The 23,751-nt window shown below is 32.4% G+C and overlaps 1 protein-coding gene across 1 annotated transcript in view; it reads right to left on the bottom strand.

Annotated features, from left to right (window-relative positions):
• The window catches only part of TMPRSS15 (transmembrane serine protease 15), a 123,330-nt gene that overhangs the window by 42,973 nt on the left and 56,606 nt on the right, over positions 1–23,751 (bottom strand). Inside the window, exons 16-19 of the mRNA XM_049785724.1 lie at positions 22,077–22,202; positions 20,147–20,287; positions 9,981–10,091; positions 8,638–8,767 (exon numbers count right to left, since the gene is read on the bottom strand). Coding sequence (XP_049641681.1) covers positions 8,638–8,767; positions 9,981–10,091; positions 20,147–20,287; positions 22,077–22,202 — 508 coding nt within the window. The remainder of the gene's footprint in view (positions 1–8,637; positions 8,768–9,980; positions 10,092–20,146; positions 20,288–22,076; positions 22,203–23,751) is intronic.

Raw genomic sequence — 23,751 nt, 5'->3', positions numbered from 1 at the left:
AAACATAAATAAATGACAGTTCTCATAAACAAGATATTGTTGTATGGCAAAAATCCTTCATACCAAGACATATTTTTGGCAAACAGCACATTCCATGGAGAATCCCTAAAATCATAATGATTAGCATTGAAGAGATATGTACATAAAAATATCTCCTTTAAATACTTCTAGCAGGGAAAAGTGACAATTTTAATTGTTTTTCTTCACTTTTTTCTGGGTAACTTTCCTAAATGAGCTTCTTTTCTCTGAATGTCCCCTGTGTTATCTCAACTACTCAAAAGTGACATCTGAGTCATTCAGTTTGCTATCTCTCTGCCATGTCTAATTCTTTTATGATGTCATCAATATGATTTTGAACATTTACTGGAATAAATCACTTGCTCCAGTCAAGAAATAATGGCAGTCTGTGGTTGGTGAAAATCTAACCAGAGGGTTTTCTTCATACCTTTGTGGTGGTTCCTTGTAGTCCTTTTGTATCTCTACTTTGTTTTCTGACATTGTGAATAACACATTTTCCCAGGAAACCAAGTTAAAATTGATCGGTGTTTGAATAACAAACTAAGGATTCACTTAGATTAAGTTAAAGACAGCTCTCCATAAAGTATTTAAACTGCCAATGCAGTTGCAAAAATGTTTGGTATTTTGTTTCACTACTCTTTGTTTCTATTTTCAGATAAAATAAAACTTTGAAAATGTTTTGTACAAATCTATCATTTTTTAAATTAAAATGACCCAAAGATTTATGATTATTTCCCATGATGTAGATGATATTTCCTTCATAATGGCCTAGGCCTCTTTTTAATTTAATTTATTACATTTTATTATTTTATTTTGGTGCCTTTATGTATAAAGCTATTATAAGTAATAGAGTTTCAGCTTGTTATGTCCCAATTCCAGTCTCACCACCAGTGTCAGCATGTTCTATCAATGCTTCCTGGTTTCCTTTCACCCCCAGACAGTCTCTTTAATAGGCTCATATGAAAAGGACCAAGACTCTGGCCAGAATCAAAGTCCTATATGGGGTTGTATAAAGCCTCTTACAGTGTGGATAATGGGTTTGTAAATGATGAAAATGAAGTTCATTTTTATTTTATTCACCTTTTCCTAAAATTTAGTTTTTCTTTTCAATAAAAATTTAGCTAATTAACTACAGCATTATTAATAGCACCTACAATTTTGTCACCAAAAGAAACTCCAAAATTACCTTTGTTTCACATTGCAACTGCTGCAAACATTTAGCCATATTATTTATGTTCACTCATGAAAATACAGTAAACATTAGAACATTAGAACACTGACACATCTTATTTTATGCATTGATGAATACAGGTTACCTTGTCTTAGGGTTTTATTTATTTATTTATCATGTTTTTTGGGTCACCCTCTGTAGTGCTCAGGGGCTATTCCTGGCTCTGCATTCAGGAATCACTCCAGAAAGGTATGGGTAATCATATGGGATGCAGGGATTCAAACAGGCTCCGTCCTCTGTTGGCTGCATGCAAGGCAAACCCCCTACTGCTATGCTATGGGAGTCCCCATAGGTTTTATTTTAAAGTTATTAAAGCATAATTTTTGTGCACTTTATTAGGCACTTAAAGTATGATCCTAAGAGGTATATGTATGTAAGTTTTACCTAATTACCAAAAACCTTCTTGACATGCAAAAAAAAAGTTTCTTTCATAGGTAGTAGTCCCAAAAGTTTACACCTGAAGGATATATGCTAGTCAAAGGGCCCTACTGGAGTCTTCCAATGAATAGAAGTCAAAGTCAGTTACAGATTTTATATATACATTTATGTTCATATTTTATATTTTATACATGCATCATAGCTATTGATGATCACTAACTAGGTATCATGAATCATGTATCTAAATACTGTTTCCTCAGCCGTGTCAGGTAATAAACACATTAAAGACGAATTTTACATGATTAAGTTTGATATTGTTATTTCTAACTTATTTTTGTTCCTATTTAACAATAGTTGAACACCAGATTGCAATTTTTATTCAAGACAAAAAGTGAGGTTTTATTTGTTCAATGAAGCCAAGTAAAATAAATCTTATTACCTCGTTGGCAGAACTTTCCTCTATTCATTCTATCACAGCAACATAAGTTAGACCAAAACACATAACTAACAAAAACAATGAAAAAAAAACACAATTTGTAAGCACGTAACTTAAAAATAAAAACTAAGTCACAAAATATTATTTTATTATTTAATGTAAAGTTGACTAAATTAAATTTAATTTTAATTTAATGTTGAAAGTAGTCATTAACTGTTCTTTCAATTTTTATATCATTATTGTTTTGTGTTAAGACTTTTTCACATCTAGCTAAATTTGTGAGATTATGATTGGAACTAAGGTCAGGAATAGGGAAAGACATTTATCTGTCTACTAAGTTTCTAAACAAATATGAAGCAGATTATTTTCAATCTTCTAGGATCTTATGCTAAATTGGATAGAAGTGCTATGGTGCTTCAAATATTTAGCTGTGTATTTGAAATGCTCATTAAAAATATTTCATTTATTATCCCCAACATTTTCAAAATGCCTCTAAAATGAGAACACTAAAGTAATTTCATTTCTTATTTGAATCTGAGAATGTGAGGTTCAACTTGATGTTTCTGATATTTGAAATGAAGGTCTCTTGCACAGGATTTTTATAGATTTAAAAATGAATAGCAAAGTCTTATAGCCTTCCTAATAGGGAGGCATATAACTAACTATTTTTAAGACAAGAATGTTTCCTAAATTCTGTAAAAATGTATAAAGCTGATGACTTCTAGGTTCTAATGACGTAGCAAGGCAAATCAACTGCATAGTTCATTTATTGAGTTAGTAACAGGGTAATGAACTTTCCTAGAAAATATCACTTAAAAAGATAACTGCTCTTAGTTTCTTTAACATTTATTTTTATTTAAGTGTAAGTACTTACTTTCATATTTTTTCAGAGACCATTGAAAATACTATTTAAAGTACTGTTTTACTCATACATGCTACAAATGGCAAGGAAGGAAAATGTTTCATTTGCAAAAGGGAAGGCGGATGAAATCTGCCTCAAATGATTTACTAGAATCTGTGGGGAATTGCATTTTGTAGTCTATCTGCATAAATAATCTTGAGAGACTCTAGTGCCTTTTTAATAAATTGACTCCTAAATTACTTTCCATTGTAGCAAACACATCATTTTTAAACTCGCTAACTTTTCTTGCAGTTACCATGAACCAGTCTAGACAAATTCTCATTAAGGCTATAACTTTTTTTCAATTACTCGAGTACTATGGAGACTATTTAATAAGTGCAAGCCCCAAATTTAAAGTCTTTGCAGAGATTACCTGACTCATTTCAGAAAAAAGCAAGTGCCAGACATTCATCAAAAATATTATATCTAAGACAGTGAAATGTTCTTTCCACTAAATGTACTTGCTTTACACTAAAACAATATATTTCTTTTTGCCTATCTCCAGCTGGAAAGAATAGGAGTCAGAGGAAATGAGGTCAGTGAACTAGAGAGTAAAATCTGGTTGAAATAGAAACACGTAACTAGATAGTACCATTGTAAAAAGTTGGGTCTTATCCTCTCAGCTCAAGTAATTTTCTACAAAATCTTCTATGACATGCCCAAATTAAGTGCGTCTCCAAAAGCATACGGTATTTATCAAACTTTCTGTAATTATATATATAGTATCTGTTATATTCTCACCACATTTAAAGGAAATTAATGTCTTAATTATCCATGGAACAAGTATGGCTAATTCTTGAATTTCTGATCCAGAAGTTATTTATATTGACAATTGCTGAAATATAATAAAGGTGTATGTCCCATTTTTAGTACATTTCATTGATAACTACAGGGATGAGCATCACTCAACTGCCCAATATGTTTTATTTGAGTGCATTAAAAGCAAAATTCTACTTTCAACACAATATGTATTCATTTTGGGTTTGTATATAATTCCATTTGATTATGTAATTTCTTCCTGGAATTAGTTTAGATTCACAAATTTTAATGGAAAATGTTTCCTACATATTTTTTTGTTAGTTTCCTTTTGTTTTTATATTTTGGCCACACCTATTGGGCACTCAGGGTTTATTCCTGGCAAGCTTGGGGACCATATGTGATGTTGGGGATCAGGAATCAAACCCAGCTTGCCCTCATGCAAGGCAAACTCCCTACCCACTGTGTTATTGATCCAGTCTCATCTACATGTTTTATAATAATAAAAAGGTGCTGAGTTGAACTATTGTAAGTTGAAAAGTCATGAGCTTGGTTCATATGTTTTGAAAACAATCTCCTTAGCCTAATTTTATACACTTAGTTCCTGAGTATAGAATCACTGACAATTTTTACTAGTGGAAACAAATGACTTAATTGGTTTGAACTTGCTACTGAACAAAAATCAGAGAAACTAGTAACCAGAAATCTATTCCACTTACCCAGTGTTTTACTTGAGGTGTGGATAAGTAAACTTTCAGTTCCAATGTACATTTGACTTTCTTTTTTATTAATTATTAAATTATCTTTATTTAAACACTGTGATTACAAATATGATTGTAGTTGTATTATTACAGTCATGTAAAGAACACGCCCCTTCACCAATGCAAAATTCCAACTACCAAAAATATCCTCTTTGTTCCTCCAATTGCCCACCCTCTTTGATCCTATTTAAGTCTGAAAGTCTTTCAAGTTCAAAGGGCTTTTGTTAGAATATGTGGTATAATGTAATATAAGAGAACACTATATATGAATTTTCTGACAAATACACACAAACCAAATTGATCTTTTTTTCTTTACATGATGGAGGATAAGGTTCCCTTCCTTTGTTTCTTTTTTTTTCTTTTTAAAACATAAAAGGGTCAAATGCATCTCTTTTGTATATCTCAGATATATTCCCTTACATCTATAACTCTTTTCAAATATCCTCATATAGTGACAATTTTGCCCACTAGATAAGTTATTTGATTGTTTGATTTTTCCCCTGTGAGATCTGTTTTATAAGCAATACTGGTAGAAGAGTAACTCTGTATAGATTTCACGTTTATACCAACTTACTGGAAATGTTGGACTTTATTCGTTGGCCCCCAGATGCACCAACAATATCTTGTGGCATTGCTTCTCTTTTGCATAGGCACATTAAAATGGGGAAATAATACATATGCAAACAAGTTCTTATCTAATAGAGATGGGGACACAAATTTGGTAATGTAATTAGGCCTTTTACACTGAACATTGGCATAATGATTTGGCTCAGGTCTCAGAAGAATGGGCATCGCCCACACACACCTGATCTATGGAAACAACCACAATTGTTTTTAACATTCCCAGGATCCAAGCCTCTACCAGAGAAGACCTACCACTGCTTTGGCATTGACTTACTCCAAAGAGTACTCCCAACACCCAGGCGACTCAGCAACAGTCTGCATGCAGGGCAGATCACTCTGCATTTAATGATATGCTGAAACTAGAGGATGCTCCACATCAGCCTGACATCGACGAAAGAGATGCACAGAATCCAGAGTCTTTAAATATAAAGTCTGATACCAACTATAGCTAAAGTGTGCAAAAGTTTCACCGGGACCTTGAAAATGACTGGAGTTGGATAGACTGGTATGCCTGGAACCCAGAGTCTGTCTTATGCCAATAAACTTCTGGGGTGAGGTCTTTTTGTAATCAGATCAAGGACTTTTTTTCCATTTTCTCCATTTTTCTGGACCTATGCAAACATTGGCGATTGCCACTATCACACCTTTACTATATATATATATATATATATATATATATATATATATATATATATATTTTACTCTTATCCTTTAAGGAAAAAAATACAACTTACTGAACTTAAAAACAAATTACTGTAGTAGAGTGCCTGTCTTGAATGTTGCACTGGTGAAGGGGGTGTTCTGGTTATGACTGTAACCCAAATATGATCATGTTACTTAAATAAAAAATATATTTAATAAAAAAATAATAAAGATAAAAAAAGAAATACCTTATTGCTGAGACTGAAAACATTTTGTTGAGGCTGGGAAATTCCCATTTTCACTGAACATTTTAGAATGTGTGGTTTTCTGGAAATCCTCGATTGAATTACAAAGAATTATAAATTGCCTCACACTTCAGCTGGGTCCCACACTTTTTCCTATGTTAAATGTATGTATTGTGATTGGTTGTCTTCCTAATATACAAATGTTGTATAATTCTCTCTCTATAATAGATATCAAAGAACTACTTAAATCTATACTGAAGGAAACCATTGTATAACATTATTTTTTGTTAAAAATACATTTTGGTACAAAAGATCTTTTAAATGAGTTTTGAAATTCTATATAAAGTATGAAGACTTGTCATATGGACTACTAATAAGTTATATCATATGGACTACGAATAAATTATATTATATGGACTACTAATAAATTATAAAGAAGAGTTCCTCATATATATTAGAGTTGATCTTGAAATAGTTGATCTAACTGCCATATGCTGAGGGTCTGGATAGTTGTAAACTTAAATGATTTCTCCTTGTAATCTTATAAGTTCTATTATCAATAATTCAAAAATAATTTACAAGGCATTGACAGAACTTTACAAGAAAAAAACATCTAATCCCAACAAAAAATGGGGAGAAGAAATAGGCAGACACTTTGACAAAGAAGAAAAACAAATGGCCAAAAGATACATGAAAAAATGCTCCACATCACTAATCATCAGGGAGATGTAAATCAAAACAACTATGAGGTACCACCTCACACCACAGAGATTGGCACACATCACAAAGAATAAGAACAAGCAGTGTTGGTGGGGATGTGGAGAGAAAGGAACTCTTATCCACTGCTGGTGGAAATGCCGACTAGTTCAACCTTTATGGAAAGCAATATGGAGATTCCTCCAAAAACTGGAAATTGAGCTCCCATAAGACCCAGCTATACCACTCCTAGGAATATACCCTAGGAACACAAAAGTACAATAGAAAAAGCCCTTCCTTACACCTATATTCATTGCAGCGCTATTTACCATAGCAAGACTCTGGAAACAACCAAGATGCCCTTCAATAGACGAATGGCTAAAGAAACTGTGGTACATATACACAATGAAATATTATGCAGATGTCAGAAGAGATAAAGTCATGAAATTTTCCTATACCTGGATGTACATGGAATCTATTATGCTGAGTGAAATAAGTACGAGAGAGAGAGAGAGAGGAGAGAGAGAGAGAGAGAGAGAGAGAGAGAGAGAGAGAGAGAGAGAGAGAGAGAGAGAGAGAAACACAGAATGGTCTCACTCATCTATGGGTTTTAAGATAAATAAAAGACATTCTTGCAATAATAATTTTCAGACACAAAAGAGAGAAGGGCTGGAAGTTACAGCTCACCTCATGAAGCTCACCACAAACAGGGATTAGTTTAGTTAGAGAAATAACTACATTTTGAACTATCCTAATAATGAGAATGTCTGAGGAAAATAGAAAGCCTGTCTAGAGTACAGGTGGGGGTTAGATGGGGAGGAGGGAGATTTGGGATATTGGTGATGGGAATGTTGCACTGGTGATGGGTGGTGTTCTTTACATGACTGAAACCCAAATACAATTATGTGTGTAATCAAGGTGTTTAAATAAAATATATATTTAAAAGATGATTTTTAACTGAAAAATTTTATTATAAACTTAGTAAAATATATACCCATATGTACATACAATATATTTATTAATGAATAACTTATTTCTTTAACAATTTCATATTATTCTATGTTATTTTGAAATGAAGACTAGAGATGTCAGCAATGTAAGAATGGATAAGATAGACATGTGTCTTTATATGGCTTCACAGTTTGACATAATCAGACATATACACAGTGTAGTTACAATAATAATGGTAAAGTAATATTGCTTGATATTATAAATTGTTTCCTAAATTAGTTGAATAATAATAATAAATAATTTAGATTTCACTGATATTCAGTTTAAAAGAAATAACATTTAGTTCCTTAATGTTTTCAACATTTTACCTCCTTACTTTTTATATTAACAATAGAATAAAAAATAAATATGGTGAACTTACATATGAGTCATCTATATATATATGAATTACTACTGATTTGAATAGAGATACAATATACTTTTGCTAAAATGTTAATTAGATGATCATTTTATTATATTTATAAAGGGTCCGGAAATTTTCTTCCCCTTTTTATAACAGGAGTTCTGTTTTAAATTGTCCAAAATATTTGAGCATTTTGCAAAAGTACTTGGTGAATATAGTCTCTTGTTACTCTATTTACATATGTGATGCATATTACTACAGAGAACACACTAAAATTTTACTTTCTTAAAAATGATAATCAACAGAAAAATTTAGTAACGTGAAATACTTATATGAGAGAAATATTAAACAGAATAAGTACAATGATAGATATTACTTTAGGGTACATTCATATGTAAAAATATAATATGCATAAAATCTATGAACAATTATGTTTGATAATTTAATTATGATTTTTAATTACTTAATATATTAATTTAATTTATTTACTAAATTTATTTAATTTAAATAACTTGCAAATGATAAATTCATATGTTTATATATCAATTAACATGTTTCAGTAACTCTTAAAAGGGAATTAAGTGGAATGACTTACCCTAGTCCCAATAGCTCACAAACATTATTTGAAATCTGAGTGGTCCAGTTCTCAGCACAAGCTGTATGCCACATATTCTTCATTCTGAATTGCACTAATCCCTTGTTCCTGGTGCCATTGTAAAGACGCACTAAAGAGTATATAGAGCACATACACTTTCAATTAGACCCAACTTGATGAAAGCAAATGATCTTTAAATATAAGGGAATTTTAGCAGTTTAGTCTAGAGAATATAATTTTCTTAAGAATATATTGTAAGTATTCAGGTGGAAAATACAAGTTTAGTAGATTCATTTTTCTATAAATACATATTTTATATAAATATAAAAATGAAAAAGGCAAACATGCTCTATATACATACAAGTAAAATGTATCAATGTTATACATAAGTAGAAAATAATGTTATATTCTATATTTCAGTAATAATTAGTGAAACACTCAAATACAAATATATTTTAAGCCCACCACCCACAAATTTCTCAAGATTCCATTTTATTTCTATTTGTTCTTTTTGTATTTGTTTGACTTTTTTGTTTTCACCATAATATAACCATTTTATATAGACTTCTCAGACTATTTGTAGTCAGGTAGGGACTGGATGCATCTAAACTAACTTATCTCAATAAATAAAACATCAACAACTATAAGTTTTATCCATAAATAACATATTGTCATTCTGCAAGTTAATGTTAGTCTCTACATTTAAAATATATGAGTAGAGTTAAAACAACAGCTTTAGGATTGAGAGATGTAACTCAAAACATTACCAGGACTGTGACTTTCTGAAGTTGCTAATTGCCAAGCATGTTATTTAAAAATAAATAAAAGAGCTAATTATTATTATATATTTGTTTTACAATACAGGCACAGTCTTTAAAAGATAATAAATACATGAGATAATAGTTTAGAAATAAAAATAAAACGTAAAATATTTATTACTCAGAATGTCATAGGAAGTCTGGCTGAAATGAAGATTCAACAAGGCAGAAGAAAGTACTGAAGAATCTCCAAAGAGGAAGACTAAGAAACTTAGTTATAAATTAGTATGAGGTTCCTTTATATGTAGGCAAAAGACAATGCTACTGATGATAGAATGCCTTGCGGATCTAGTGATTTATATATTCCACTAGAATAGGTAAGTAAGATATTGCCCTAGATTTGAAGATATTCCAGTAACCATATTTAAACAGAAAACCAGGCCTTTGAGATAATGTCTTTCTTAACCACTGGGCATTTTCACACCCAAATATATAAAATCATGTCCTAATAAATACACTAACAATTTTTCTTTCTACATTTGTATAATCAAATATAAATGTTAATGAGATTAATAAAAAACATACCACAGTGCTCTTCGTCTGAGCCATCCTTACAGTGTGGAGAACTGTCACAGAGATTGGCCAGTGGAATACAGTCTCCATCCTTACACTGAAAACTGTCTTCCTTGCAAGGCTCTATGGGGACAAAATATTTATTGATTGGGATAAAGAACTAATAAATAGATGATTCTGAGGCATATATCCTATTTTGGCTCTGTACACATTAGTCCTTTAATTTGGCACATAGTCAAGGTAGATTTATTTTTTAATAAATATCTAATTTTAGTCAGTCAAAAGCTCAAGTATAAAGACTGCTAAAGCCAGAGATGAATAAATTGACATGGCAGATGAAGACAGAAAAGGAAAATGATGAAGAAGGATAAGATAGTAAATGAGCAGTACTTCATGATTTGGTAGTTACTTCCAGTGCTTGAGTCTCAAAATAGTAATATTAGGAAAATTCTCTTTTTCCTCTTCTCTCCTCCCCTCCCCTCGTTTCCTCTCCTCTCTGCCCACTCTTCTCTCCTTCCTCTCCTCCCCTCCCTCCACTCCTCTCTTTACACCTTTCCTCTCCTCCCACCCCTCCCATTTTACACCTCCCCTCCCATCTCCTCTCTTCTCCCCTCCCCATTCCTACTCCTCTCCTCCCCTTCATTGTCTTCTCCCCTCCCCTATTCTCCTCTCCTCTCATCCCCTTCACTATCCTCTCATCCCTTCCCCTAGTCTCATCTCTGCCACTCTCCATTCCTCTCTTTCCCACCCCTCTTCTTCTCTCCTCCCTTCACTCTCCTCTCTTACCCTCCCCTACTATCCTTCCCTCTCCCCTTTCTCACCTCCTCCTCACTCTCCTCTCCTCTCCTCCCCTTCCCTCTCCTCTCCTTTCCTTTCCTCTCCTGTCCACTCTTTTCCTCTTTCCTCCTCTCTTCCCCTCCCTTCCCGTTCACTGTCCTCTCTTCTCCTTTTTTCTCCTCTCCCTCCTTTCCACTCCCGTCCCCTCCTCCTCTCCTCTCCTCCCTTCCCCTTCTCTCTTCTCCTCCCCTCTAGGCCTCTTCTCTTCTCTCCTCTCCCCTCCTCCTCTCCTTCCCTCACTCATCCCCTCTGCTATCCTCTTCAGCCCTCCCCTCTCTTCTCCTCTCCTCACCTCTCCTCTCCTCTCCTCCTTTCTCCTCTCCTCCTCTGCTTCTCTTCCCTACCCCCTCTCCCTCTTCTCCTCTCCTCTCCTTTTTTCTCTCCTGTCCTCTCTTCCCAACCCCACCTCTTCCCTTCTACTTTCCTCTCCTCTCTGCTTCCCTTTCTTCCCTTGTCTTTCCTTCTCTTCCCTTCCCGATTCCCTCATTCCTTCCCTTCCCATTCTGTTTATTCCATTCAAGTCCAGTTCAGTCCATGCCATTCTATTCTATTCCATCCTATCCTATCTTATTATTTTCAATTATTTTTATTTTATTTTATTATTTTAATTTATAATCTATTCTTTTTAAATTCTGTTATGTTCCATCCATCTTATTTCCTAACAAGGAATCTTGAGCAAATTTAATATCTTTATTATATGAACTAGTTTTGGAAAATTATGAGATTAAACTGAGGTATTATGAGTATTTTCATGAAAGACAGTTATGTTCATTTCCTATAGCTTGGAAGATAGTTCCAGAAATGAATATTGGTATTTGCTTTTTATGTCAAACTTTCAACATTTAGGAAGTATATCGGAACTTACTGATGCTAATAAACACTAGCAGAAAAGGTAAGAGTGGAAAGTATATGTATTTTATTTATGTGTGGGACAGTGTGTATATTTCATTTTGACTCTTTAGATGTGAAAAATAATTCTGAGAGGTTCCTGTCTTTAGCATCAAGAAGAGGGGGATGGAATCAAAGGGTATAATTTAACAAATGAGAATAGCTAATATGTTAGCTTAGAGAGTATACTAGCATTTTCACAAAGGCCTAATTGGCCTAAATCAGAAATATAATCCAAAGAGACCAAAGGAAATAACATTTGACAGGTTACTATTTGTCTTGGAATCAGTACTGGAGTGATGATAGCTTCCTTTTCTGAATTTATTTTTCCAACATTGTAACTATTGGAATATGGAGCAAAAATAAAGGGGATAATGAATAAGAGGAAATACTTTCACCCTTGTTTACTTTAATTATTTGCAAGATTTGTGAGTTGAGAGACAGAAGTTTTGTATTTTTTGTTTGTTTGTTTGTTTTTTGTTTTTTGGGCCACACTAGGTGACACTCAGGGGTTACTCCTGGCTATGCTCTCAGAAATCGCTCCTGGCTTGGGCGACCATATGGGATGCTGGAGGAAAAAACTGCAATTTGTACTAGGTTAGCACTTGCAAGGCAAAAGTCCTACCACCTGCGGGAAGCTTTGTTTATTTCAGATGACAATAAATTTTTTTTAATTTTTTTTGGGGGTTTTGGGCCACACCCTCAGGGTTACTCCTGACTCTGCTCTGGGGACCATATGGGATACCAGAGATCAAACCTGGGTCCATCCAGGTTTGTCCAAGGCAAATGCCCTACCACTTTGTTATCACTTTGGCTTCAAATAATAGTAAAAATTTAATGCTGTATTTGGCAAGGTAATTCTTAAGAACTGAGTTTTAATTACATAGTTAAAAAATTAGTATCCCAAACTAGAAAAGTGAAGGAATCTTCCAGATATATTCAGATTTAAAAAGGAGATTTGGAAGCCAAAGAGATAGCACAACAGATAGGGCGTTTGCTTTGTACCCGGGTGACCAGAATTCAATCTTTGGCATCTCTTATGATCCCCTGAGCACCACCAGGAATAATTTCTGAACACAAAGCCAGGAATAACCCCTGAGTGCCACCAGGTATGACCCCCAAAAATAGAAGTTTTAGAGAAAAATATTTCTTCCATTTATTCTCTCATTAATTCTGGTTATTTTTAAAGTTGACTATAGCTACAACATCCATAATGACAAATCACTTATCTTCATATTTCCGAGGATTGGCAAAACATCTGGCACAGAATAGAAAATTGGTAGATGTTTGTTGTATATGGGTCAATTAACTCATTCTATATGAGTTATAACCTCAAAAGTCTGTAAGAAGCTTAATAAATGAAACAATTTAAGAGATTTATAAAAAAGATGATGTCAAACATTCACCTTTTGATGATTGCTAACTAAATCATAATGATAGACTTAAAACTTATAATTGGGGCCAGGAGATAGAACAGCAGTAGAACTAAATGCCTAACATTCCTAAGACCATGGTTTGATTTCTAACAACATGTGGTCCCCAAACATTGTTGTGATATAGCCATGGAGACTTCAATGGCTTTGTAGTTACTGATTATCCCCAGACCTACAAGGTAGGAGCAGCATTGCATCTTCAACCTTTGCCTGGAAGCAAGACTCCAATTGGCCAAGAAGCATCAGAGATCCCCTCTGAATTCCTAAAGCACCTAATTTATCTTCTCCCCAAAATAAAAAGAAAACTGTTTTATTAGGTATAAAGATAAATTTTACTTTTCTAATATTGAGTGTTGACTAATCCAATGACTCTGGAATCCTACAACCTTAGAGTTACATGCCATTTATTTTTATTCTTTTTTGTATATTTTTTGATCTGATACAAGTAAGTCCAGAGAAAGTTTTTGTCATGTGGAAATAAATGTTACTTCTGTTTTAGGAACACCATAGAGTATATTAAAAGAAAAAATATAAACAATGATAGTCTGGGAAATTGCTTAAGTGGTAGAGCATATGTCTTATATTTTTAAAACCCTGGTTTCCATTTCAGCACTAGATAGCTTCCCTAAGCACTTTGGCAGAGTCCTCAGATCCCTGAGTACTGCTGGAAAGAGCCGTCTACTAAATTGCAATGGGATACACTTAAGGAGATACCAATATTAATAAAATAAATATCTAATAATAATATCTATAGCAATAATTCTTACATTTAAATAATTACATTTCATTCAGTTTTATCTAAATTTTTTTGCATCTAGGTGCTGTCTGCCACACTATCCCATGCTTATAATTAGAAAAATAAGAAACAAGAATAATATTCTTTGTGTTAATCACAATAATAATTAAAAATACTAGTCTATACCATTTTTAATTAAAACATTTTTATGTATTTTGCATCTGAAGTATAAATCACATTAATAAAAGCATCATTTTGAGCAAGACATGGATGGACTAATTGTTTTATAAATATTATTCTTATGAGAAAAGTCAGTTACATATCTCAAATATAATACTATTAGGGAGTTCTTGTAAATTTAATTATCAATTAGCTTCACAAAAACATATTTTTAAACAGATTAGTGAGATGATAAATGAGCAAAAATGGCCACATATTCTATAGGCAGGAATTATTACATTCACTAATTTCCTACTATCTTTCTAATATTAACTTTATCTAGAGATAGAGGCTTATCTCTATTTATGTATGTGTTTATATTTATATATTCTATTTTAGAATTTGTATTTTAGTACATTTAAAGAGTTGAAAGCTCTAATAAAATATCTATGATCAAATATTTAATTATACTTATGGAATAAAAATGTCTGCTAGACTTTTTAAAATTATTTCATTACATTGTTTTCATAGCTTAATAAAATCATATAAAATTAGTTATTAATGTCAATGACTTAATAATATATATGCTTACTGATAATTTTACACATTTATTAGTGTATTCAAATTCTATTTAGTAAGAATACCACATTTTAATAAAATAAAAATAGATAAAAATATCAGAATAAAATATATCAACATCTAAAAATTAAAATTCCCTTTTGTATCCTACTAAACATTAGCATTATGCTTATTAATTCACAAAATTAAATTGTTTCTATGTAATAAAAGCACTGGACTAAAAATAAAATTAGTGAAAAAAATCACTGTTGCCTAAATGATTAGAAACAATAAATTTTTAGAAGAGCTATAAATAAATTATTTTAAAGCTTTTTTTTTAGTGTGAATAATGATGGTCCTAATTCTTTGCAACAAATAACACTTTGGTTTCATTAAGAAGTCTTTAATTAAATAGTTTAACTTTATGTTGCCTCTGAAATCTTATTTTTGATCATTTTATGTCAGTGTTAAGAGAATTAGAAAAAATATAACTAAGGATTTATTTTCCCTATCTACTTTATATGAAGTCTCCAATAGCCCTGCCTCACATAGTCAACATATGTTTGGTTTTCTAATGGACCTCAATTAATTTCTAATGCACATGTCATACAATCTTTAAAACCTTAAAATATAATCAGCTGTCACTTCTACAGTAGCCTGATATCAATTATTGAGTCAAAAAACAACAGAGTTTCATATAGTCTAATAGAATTGAAGTACTAAGAAACTATACAGGAGATCAAATATATGCTATTAATTGTCTTATATTTCAATTAAATGCTTTGGAAGGAGGATTCTAAAATATCTCAGAAGATAAATGCAGCTGTGATATCTCTTTTTCACCATCCCTTTATATGCCCCTAAAATGGTCACCAAAGCTGAGTAGCAATATAAACCGAACTGTATGTCCAATCTCTCTTTCCATTACCAGCTTGATTATCTTCCACTGCCAATCCCCTGTTTCTGTAATTGCTTTTCATTCTTTTGGTGTAAAAATCTTGCGGGGAAAAGATTGTATTGATGACAACTCAATGACTCCATTTTCTCCTCCCTGGTTACATCTGTCCCTGCTCAGAAGGAATGTGAAATTACATATTTACCACACCATCCAGTCAAAAATGACTCCATTCTAGCATCGGCCAAGGTGGTTTTCTCTTATAATAGTTACATATTATATGTAATGTATAGAAAATAACATTAATATAAATTGAGATCTAGAGAAAGAGCATAAGAATATAAACATCTCCTGTTTCATGATTTGGCTATCAATTTAGTGTTAGAGTGATAAGTTATGATGTTTCAAATTTTGTTTTGAATAGAAAATGCAATATTTTAGCATGATGCATTTCTTTCATTTAAAAATCTATTGACAATCAATAATTGTATTATACTTAAATATTTTGACTTTTTAACATTTTTTCTTTTCTACATATTCCTTACTTTTAATTTATAATTAAAAGTATTAATTTAAATACCTAGTATCTCTCTATATGCCATGTTTGCAAATGGTATCATGATCTCATATCATCTCAATTGCCTGAATATCAAAATAACTGAATTCCCTTTTTTGTTGTTGTTCATTCTGGACCATACCTGGAGGTGCCCAGAGATGAGTCCTAGCTTTATACTCGGAGATTTCTCCTGGAATGGCTCAGGGGAACATATAAAATATCTGGGATGAAACCCAGACCAGCTGCATTCAAGGTAAACCCCCTATCTGATATACAATCACTCTGAACCCTCACTTTTTTCTTTTTTTTTTTACTTTTAGAATTTTCAGTTCTGTTTAATCTCAGATTCATTAATTCCTGTTGAACTTAAGATTTGGAACCACAAATAGTATAAATTTTTTCTTGTTTATTTTTTATTTTTAAACAACTAACTAAAAAATAATATTTTTAAACAGTAACGACTAAATTAGTTACATTTATAAATCTATGTAGCCATATCCAGAAGTTATTGTGTTTTCTCTTTGCTTGTTTGTTTGCTATTATTTCTTCATGTTAGCTTTAATAATTCTTTTCTTTGGAAATGCCTTTGGGAGGTTGGGGTCAAACTCAACAGCAATTAGGGGTCACTCCTGGCTCTTCATTCAGAAATCACTCCTAGCAGGCTTGGACTACCATATGGAATGTGGTGGATGAACTAGGGTCAGTTAAATACAAGGCAAATGCCCTACCGGCTGTGCTATTGCCTCGTTCCCTGGAAATGTCTTTTTCGTTTTCAGATGTGTCTTGATGTTATTTATCATTTATAGATTGCCTTTTATAGATTTTCATGACTTTGTATTTGTTTGTTTGTTTTTAATATCTTATTGTTTTACCTGCTTTTCTTTTTTTTTTCTTTTGGATAATACCTGGCTGTGCTCAGTAGTTACTCCTGGCGCTGAACTCAGGCATCGCTCCTGGTGGGGCTCAGAAGACCATAAGGGATGCTATGAGAAAGGCCCACTATACTATTTCTCCAGCCCCTTTTTTTCCTCCTTGATCACACTTCTTTCTAGTAGCTATTATAAAATATGAGTATCCCTCGATCATAAGTTCTGAATAAGTAATAAATCTTTGCAATTGACAAAAAAATCAAACAAACAATAAACCAACGTGCAGTTCAAATCATTTGCAAAGACTTCTAGTAGATCAGAAAGCATCATCTTATTGTACATAAGTTTTTAACAGGCAAATTACCCAAAGATAGATATCTTCAGGTAACCTGCAGTGAGGGATTTCTACAAAAATCTACAAACTAGGCATGAACTTAAAATGTTTTCACTAATATTTTCTAGAGGAGTTATTTGATTAACTTCAATATTAGTAACTGGTTGCATACTTATATATTTACTGTACTGAAAATATAATTTAAAAGTCAATAATTCAATTTTCTAATGATAGTGATAAATGTTTTCCTTTCTTCTTTTGAATGAGTTCTGTTTTATTCATAATTCTGTTTAAGATAAGCTCTAATTTTCTGTAGATCTTGGAACTCTTACTTTTTATGCCATTTTCTCGCTATAGGTTTTGACATTTTAATTGCTTGTTCAGGAGTTATTTTGACTGGTTGATATTGGTGTTGCCTGTAAATTCTGTAAACCATTAGTAATTGCTTCTAAAGGATACTATGTTAAAAGAAGTAAGACTGAGAAAGTAAAAAACTTGACTTTATGGAGGAATGATAGCAGAGCTGTAGGGCATTTGCCTTGCATGTGGCTGACCCAGACAGATGGGTTCTATCCTCGGCTTCTCATATGGTCGCCCAAGTCAGGAGCAATTTCTGAGTGCATAGCCAGGAGTAACCCCTGAGCATCACTGGGTGTGACCCAAAAAACTAAACCAAACCAAACCAAACCAAACCAAAACAAGAACAACAATGACAATATGACGTCAATCATATGTGTTAAGAGGCAAATCAGTACAATTAGTGAAGTAAATATAGCAAAGATAAACTTCTGGTATATAAAACTGAGTAATGGTTACCAGAGGGTTGAGGAAGAGTAAGGAGGGTATATGGTAAATGATACCAATATAGTAAAAACAAAAATAGATTTGGACTGTCAGGAGTTGAACTTACCATAATATAAAAGATGATGATTTTGCATCATGCAAAAGTTATATCATATTAACATGCAAAGTAAATTTAGTAAAATAAAGTAATATTAATAACAAAATCTAGAATATATTGATTAGAATACCATTCACTTCCCTACTGATGCAGTTTATTCTTAGTACTGAGGCATATGCCAAAAAATAAAATAAAATAGACTGATCTTTGTAATTGAAGTTAGATGAAATCATGTAACTTTCTGTGATGGAATCAGTGATAGGTGAATTGTGAAGGAACAGATAACTGCACAGGTGAATCTGACTTAAAGATAGGCCAAAAAAGATTAACACTCTAAATTTCACTCTTCTAGGCATTCTACTGATAATAAAACTGAGCGCATTCTACTATGGAAGACTGATGCAGAAAATAAGATACATGTTTGTTTCTGCTATGTTTACTGCTAAAGGAAACCAGTGAGTTGAGGTGTAGCAATATATGAAACTATTATTCAAGGCTAGCAGCAAGCTGCAAAGATCTCTATTGTTAAATCGAAAGATTTATATCCTAACTATTGATGTAATGATATAAATTTAGAAAGTGATAGAGGCAGAGACTCTGATAAGTAGGCAGGCCATAGCACTTTCAGGCTGATTATGTTACATTTAATAAAAAGTCAGGTAATAAGACTATTCATGTCAGTAGTTATCAACATCCTCATCCTTAATAATAGGAATGAATTACTCTGACAAATTACAGTGTAATAATAAGATAAGATAATGATGTTTTAATAAGATAATGATGTTCATTTTTATTCAGGAGTGGCACTGTTAAAGGTTCCCAAATGCTCAGAATACCTGAGAGACTCACCCATTATTCTGCTAATGAGGCAGGAGGTTCAACACAAGGACCTTAAGATGTTAAGTGACTCAGAGCTTGTGGATCTGGGGATTATCAAAACCATTTTGGTGTTGCCTGTGGGACCATTATGGCTGCACTCAATAACTCAGAGAACCTTGTTGTGTTACAAACCTAGTCCTAAGCACTGTGAAATTTTCCAACTCCATAAAATTTATTTGAAATTGACTACTCCATAGTCAGACTACTTATTTTGTGTATTTATGATCTCTTTTTTAACAAAAAGTCTAATAATGGAAAAGTGTATTCTTTAGTTTTTTTCTTTGTTTTATGGCCCACTTCTGACTGTGTTCAGGACTATATATTTACTCTTTGCCTAAGGATCACTCCTGAAGGGTCTCAGAAGACCATAATGGTTTTGGGGAATTGAACCTGGATCAACTTTGTTCAATGCCTTACTTCCTGTACTATCCCTTCTGCCTACAGAAATACTTTTTACAGTGCCACATACCTCCTGGTGTTGTGGTTTTGTTTGTTTGTTTGTTTGTATGTTTTTACCTAAAAACTTTGGGTTTTCTGTCACACCCAGTGTTTTGAGATTACTCAGTGGATCTCTGCTCAGGTATCACTCCTGATCATGTTTGGGGAGCCATATATGGTGCCCAATATTAAACTAGAGTCAGTGGTATACCAAACAAACATCTTAACCCCTGTATGATCTGTCCCCCAAGTACCTAATTTTAATTGTTAATATGAAAACTTTTATAAAGAAAATTTTATAAAGAAAATAATAGTAAAGTATCAATTTAGTGTGCTGATAAAAACACTTTCTGATTTGAACAAATTTGGTAAAGTGTTATAGAATGACATTCAAAAAGGAAAGACATCTTCATTCATTCATATTTAGGCAAGAAAATCCTAGATTCTTTGATTGTCTACAAAAGTTGCAATGTGATTGATGGGGGGTGTGGGTCATTGGGCCACACTAGGTGGCGCTCAGGTGTAACTTCTGGCTTTGTGCTCTGAAATCGCTACTGACAGGCTTGGGGACTAGATGGGATGCCCGGAATTAAACCTGGGTCTGTCCTGGGTTCTCCACATGCAAGGCAAATGCTCTACCAATGTGCTATTGCTCCAGCCCCTGCAATGTGATTTTTAATTTGTAGTGCACTTACCTGGAATCCCCAAGTGATAGCCAGTAGTGAAATTGGCTTTAAATCCTTTCTTTGTCAATTCACTATCAGAGATGAAAATCACAGTCATTTCGTTGGAAGTTGAAAACACATCCTTTACTGGCCCAGGCCCTGTGTACACAGCTACCCACCCCCCAAAATGGAAAGATTAGTGAATTCATATTTTAAATATAGAGGAAATCCACATTTTGATTTCTTCCTCTGAACAGATACTGTAAATCTTTCTGACCCATGGGTTGCTTATAAAAGACATATCAATATTATGGGAGGTTTTTATATTTCTATAATTTTATGATGAATTATTAATAATAGTATCTGAACGACATAAATATTCAAAATCCCTATTATTCCAAAATATCATTGAATGATTCTATTTAAAAAATTAAGGACCTTAAGTTCCTTATTAAATTCTAATATGTTTTTATTTTTTTGAGTTGCTTCACAAATTAAATCTGGAAGAGGTATTAATTAGAGGCTGCCAATATAAAATTAACCCACTAGTTCCTGGATTTGGGGGTAAAAAATGAAATACTTTTCACAAAATTATAAGGGCTTATGTTAATGGATTACATTCATATTATTAAAAGTTTCATATTTAGGAAATCTGATTCCATAGATTCCATGCCTACCCATTTGAAAACTATGCTTTGGAGATCTTTTCTGAATTCTAATTCAATTTTCAATGGTATGTGTAAATATTAAGAGGTAATGTGGTGAAACTTGATTTTTCTTAGATCTTAAGAACTCAAAATTCTAATTGGAAGGGCAATGTAAATATATGTAAATGGAATAATTATTATAAATGTGTTTGAGACTATACGTTCAAAAGCCACATGTGAAATTATCAGTTCAAGCTGACACTAACCTCCTGAAAACTTTCAATTTTATTTGTTCTTTGAGTGGCTCTCAAAATCTTCTCTCAGAAAATTTGCCTTCCAGATGTTTGTGGGATTGTGCTAAAGAACCCTACACAAGTAGTGATGAATTAGCATATAGCTAAATATGTGTCTTTCCTTCAATCAGACTATTGAAAGTGCCTTCAAGAATCATAATCTCTGGTTTCCACTTTCAAGGAATTGCATCGTGATTTTAAAGACATTCAGCCAGATTTTATAAAAATTATTTTATAAAAATGATTAATAAGTACCCAAAGCAGTTAAGTAATAAAATCTTATATGTACAGTGTACTATACCATGTATTCCACTTGATCTGTCATGTACCTTTATAATTTAAAATGTGACTTATAAAGACACCTAACATTGTTAATAGTTTATTAATATAATAATTATTATATGTGCTCAAGAGTTTTTCATTTACTAACTTGTATTTTATGAATTTAAGCTAGAAATTTCCTCTAGAAGATGAATTCTTTTTAATGCTTATTACAAAGAAATGATCAATAGCTAAAGTGATACAAAGAAATTTTGGCAAAGTGTTTTGGCAAAATTTCTGATACTTTCTAGAAGTATTTCAAAATAATAGAATTTGTTTAAATTAATTTTTATACTTTGTGTAATAAACAATATTTTTCATAACAAATACTATTTTGCTAGTTTATAGTTAATAAGACCTAATATCAACCTTTGAACATCTGACAAATACAAAGAAAACTGCATAATAAGTGTATTTATTCCCTGGTTTCCAAGTATAATATTATTATAGTAAATTAAAAATAGCTTTATGAAATTGCTACCTCAAAGATACTAATACTGCTTTACCAAAAACTTCAAGAAGAATGTTACTCTGTTATAAGTCTGAGATCTGTTTATATTGATAGTTAACACATTAAATGAAAGTATGCTATTGTTTAGTTTTCATTTTATTGGGTATCAAAGGGTGCATTTATTGAGAAATTTTATGTAAGTCCAATGACTTGAGCCAACAACCACTATATTTCAGTTGTAGACTTACCTAAAAGCAAGGAGTCATTTCCTTGACCATCTCTGATTTCAACCACATCTGCAATATCTTCCAATTCAAATTCTTCAAAATGAAGTTGTATATTCTTTCCCTTTTGTGCATTTAAATTCCATATGCCTTTAAATTAATAAATAACATTTGAGGATACATTTCCTTTGCATCTTCATAAAAGCTTTTTGCTCTTGGTAAATTCAAATCACGTGCAAAGTTATTTTTTTCATTTTATGAAAACATATAGTACAACCTTATGTTTTGACTATGTGTGTAAAAAATACATTGATCTAGTCAAAATTGTTTAAAGTAAAATTTCAATTAAATTTATAAATGAATTTATTTTATATAAAGTGGAATAACAATATAATCTTACAAATTGCCTTTTACTCTTAAAATCTAAAACTTATAAATAACAAATGATATTAATATTGTGCTTCCATTTATTTTAATTTCTATAATTAAATTTTGATAAAATTATAGTGATTATGAAATAATTCATAAGGAAAGCAAACTTTTAACATTTCAATGTTTTGCATTCACACATTGTTTATACTTGTTTAATATTTCTTTCTTTTGGGGGGAGGTAAATTTGATGGTATTCAGTGAACCATGAACCTCAGTGAACACCAAGCCCACCTCTGCTAATAACTATTTGGGTTTTCATTCATCCTTGAAACCAAAGATATGGTGTTGTTGGGGCCCAATGGTGTCAAGGGCCAGCAGCATCCACCTTGGTGATGCTTGGGTATCTCCAGGACTACACCCAGTGATGCCTCCGATCTCTGGGATTTCATATAGTAAGTATATCTTGGGTTTCTCCACAAATCCTGTTTTTACCCTTATAACACTAACCTGGTCATTAAGTTATCCTAAAACTTTAACTAAGTCTGAATCCAGGATAAACCTATTTAATTTAGTGTTCAAGAAATATCTATTGTGCAAAACGATAAATTTATCTGAGTTATTCTTTTTCTTTCTCCTATCTGAGTAATTATTTTTCTAATTGATCTTAAAAATTACTTAGAATAAGCAATAGGAAATATCAATAGTAGTTAAGGCTTATTTCTGGCTCATGCTTAGACTTTGCTCCTAGCAGTACTTAGAAGACTGTACAGAGTTCTGGGAAATGAACCTGCATGTGCCTTGTAAAAGGATAACCTAAACCTCTGTGCTATCTCTCTGCCCCTGATTTGTTATTTTGTACAGGAATATGTTGAAATATTTTATAATATGAAATAGATATTGTAATTTCTGGTTACTCAAAGAAATCAAATTAAAATTCATTATTTGGTCACATATATTCCTATTATTGTGACAATATTCTCCTATGGAATTTATGTTTACATATCTCTGGATCATTGAAGGATTAAGGGTTGACATTTTCTTTTTTGGCATCTCCTGGCAGCACTTAGAGCACTCAGGGCTTACTCCTGGCTCTTCGATCAGAAGTTACTTCTGGCAGGCTCAAGGGACCATGTGGGATGCCAGTAATTGAGCTTGAGTTGGCCACATGCAAAGCAAATGCCCTTTCTGCTGTGCTATTTCTCAGGCCCTTTAATGTTGACATTTTCTAACAACACACTTTTCTTTGTCATTAAACTTTTCTTTCACTGTAAAAAGTTTCTATTAATATAGTTATGTTAAAAAAAAGTGTAGTCATAGGAGAAATATG

The sequence above is a fragment of the Suncus etruscus genome, chromosome 13 (genome assembly GCF_024139225.1).
Source record: "Suncus etruscus isolate mSunEtr1 chromosome 13, mSunEtr1.pri.cur, whole genome shotgun sequence".
NCBI lineage: Eukaryota > Metazoa > Chordata > Mammalia > Eulipotyphla > Soricidae > Suncus > Suncus etruscus.
Note: the sequence above shows the minus strand (reverse complement) of the source record. Positions and strands in the feature narration are given on the sequence as shown.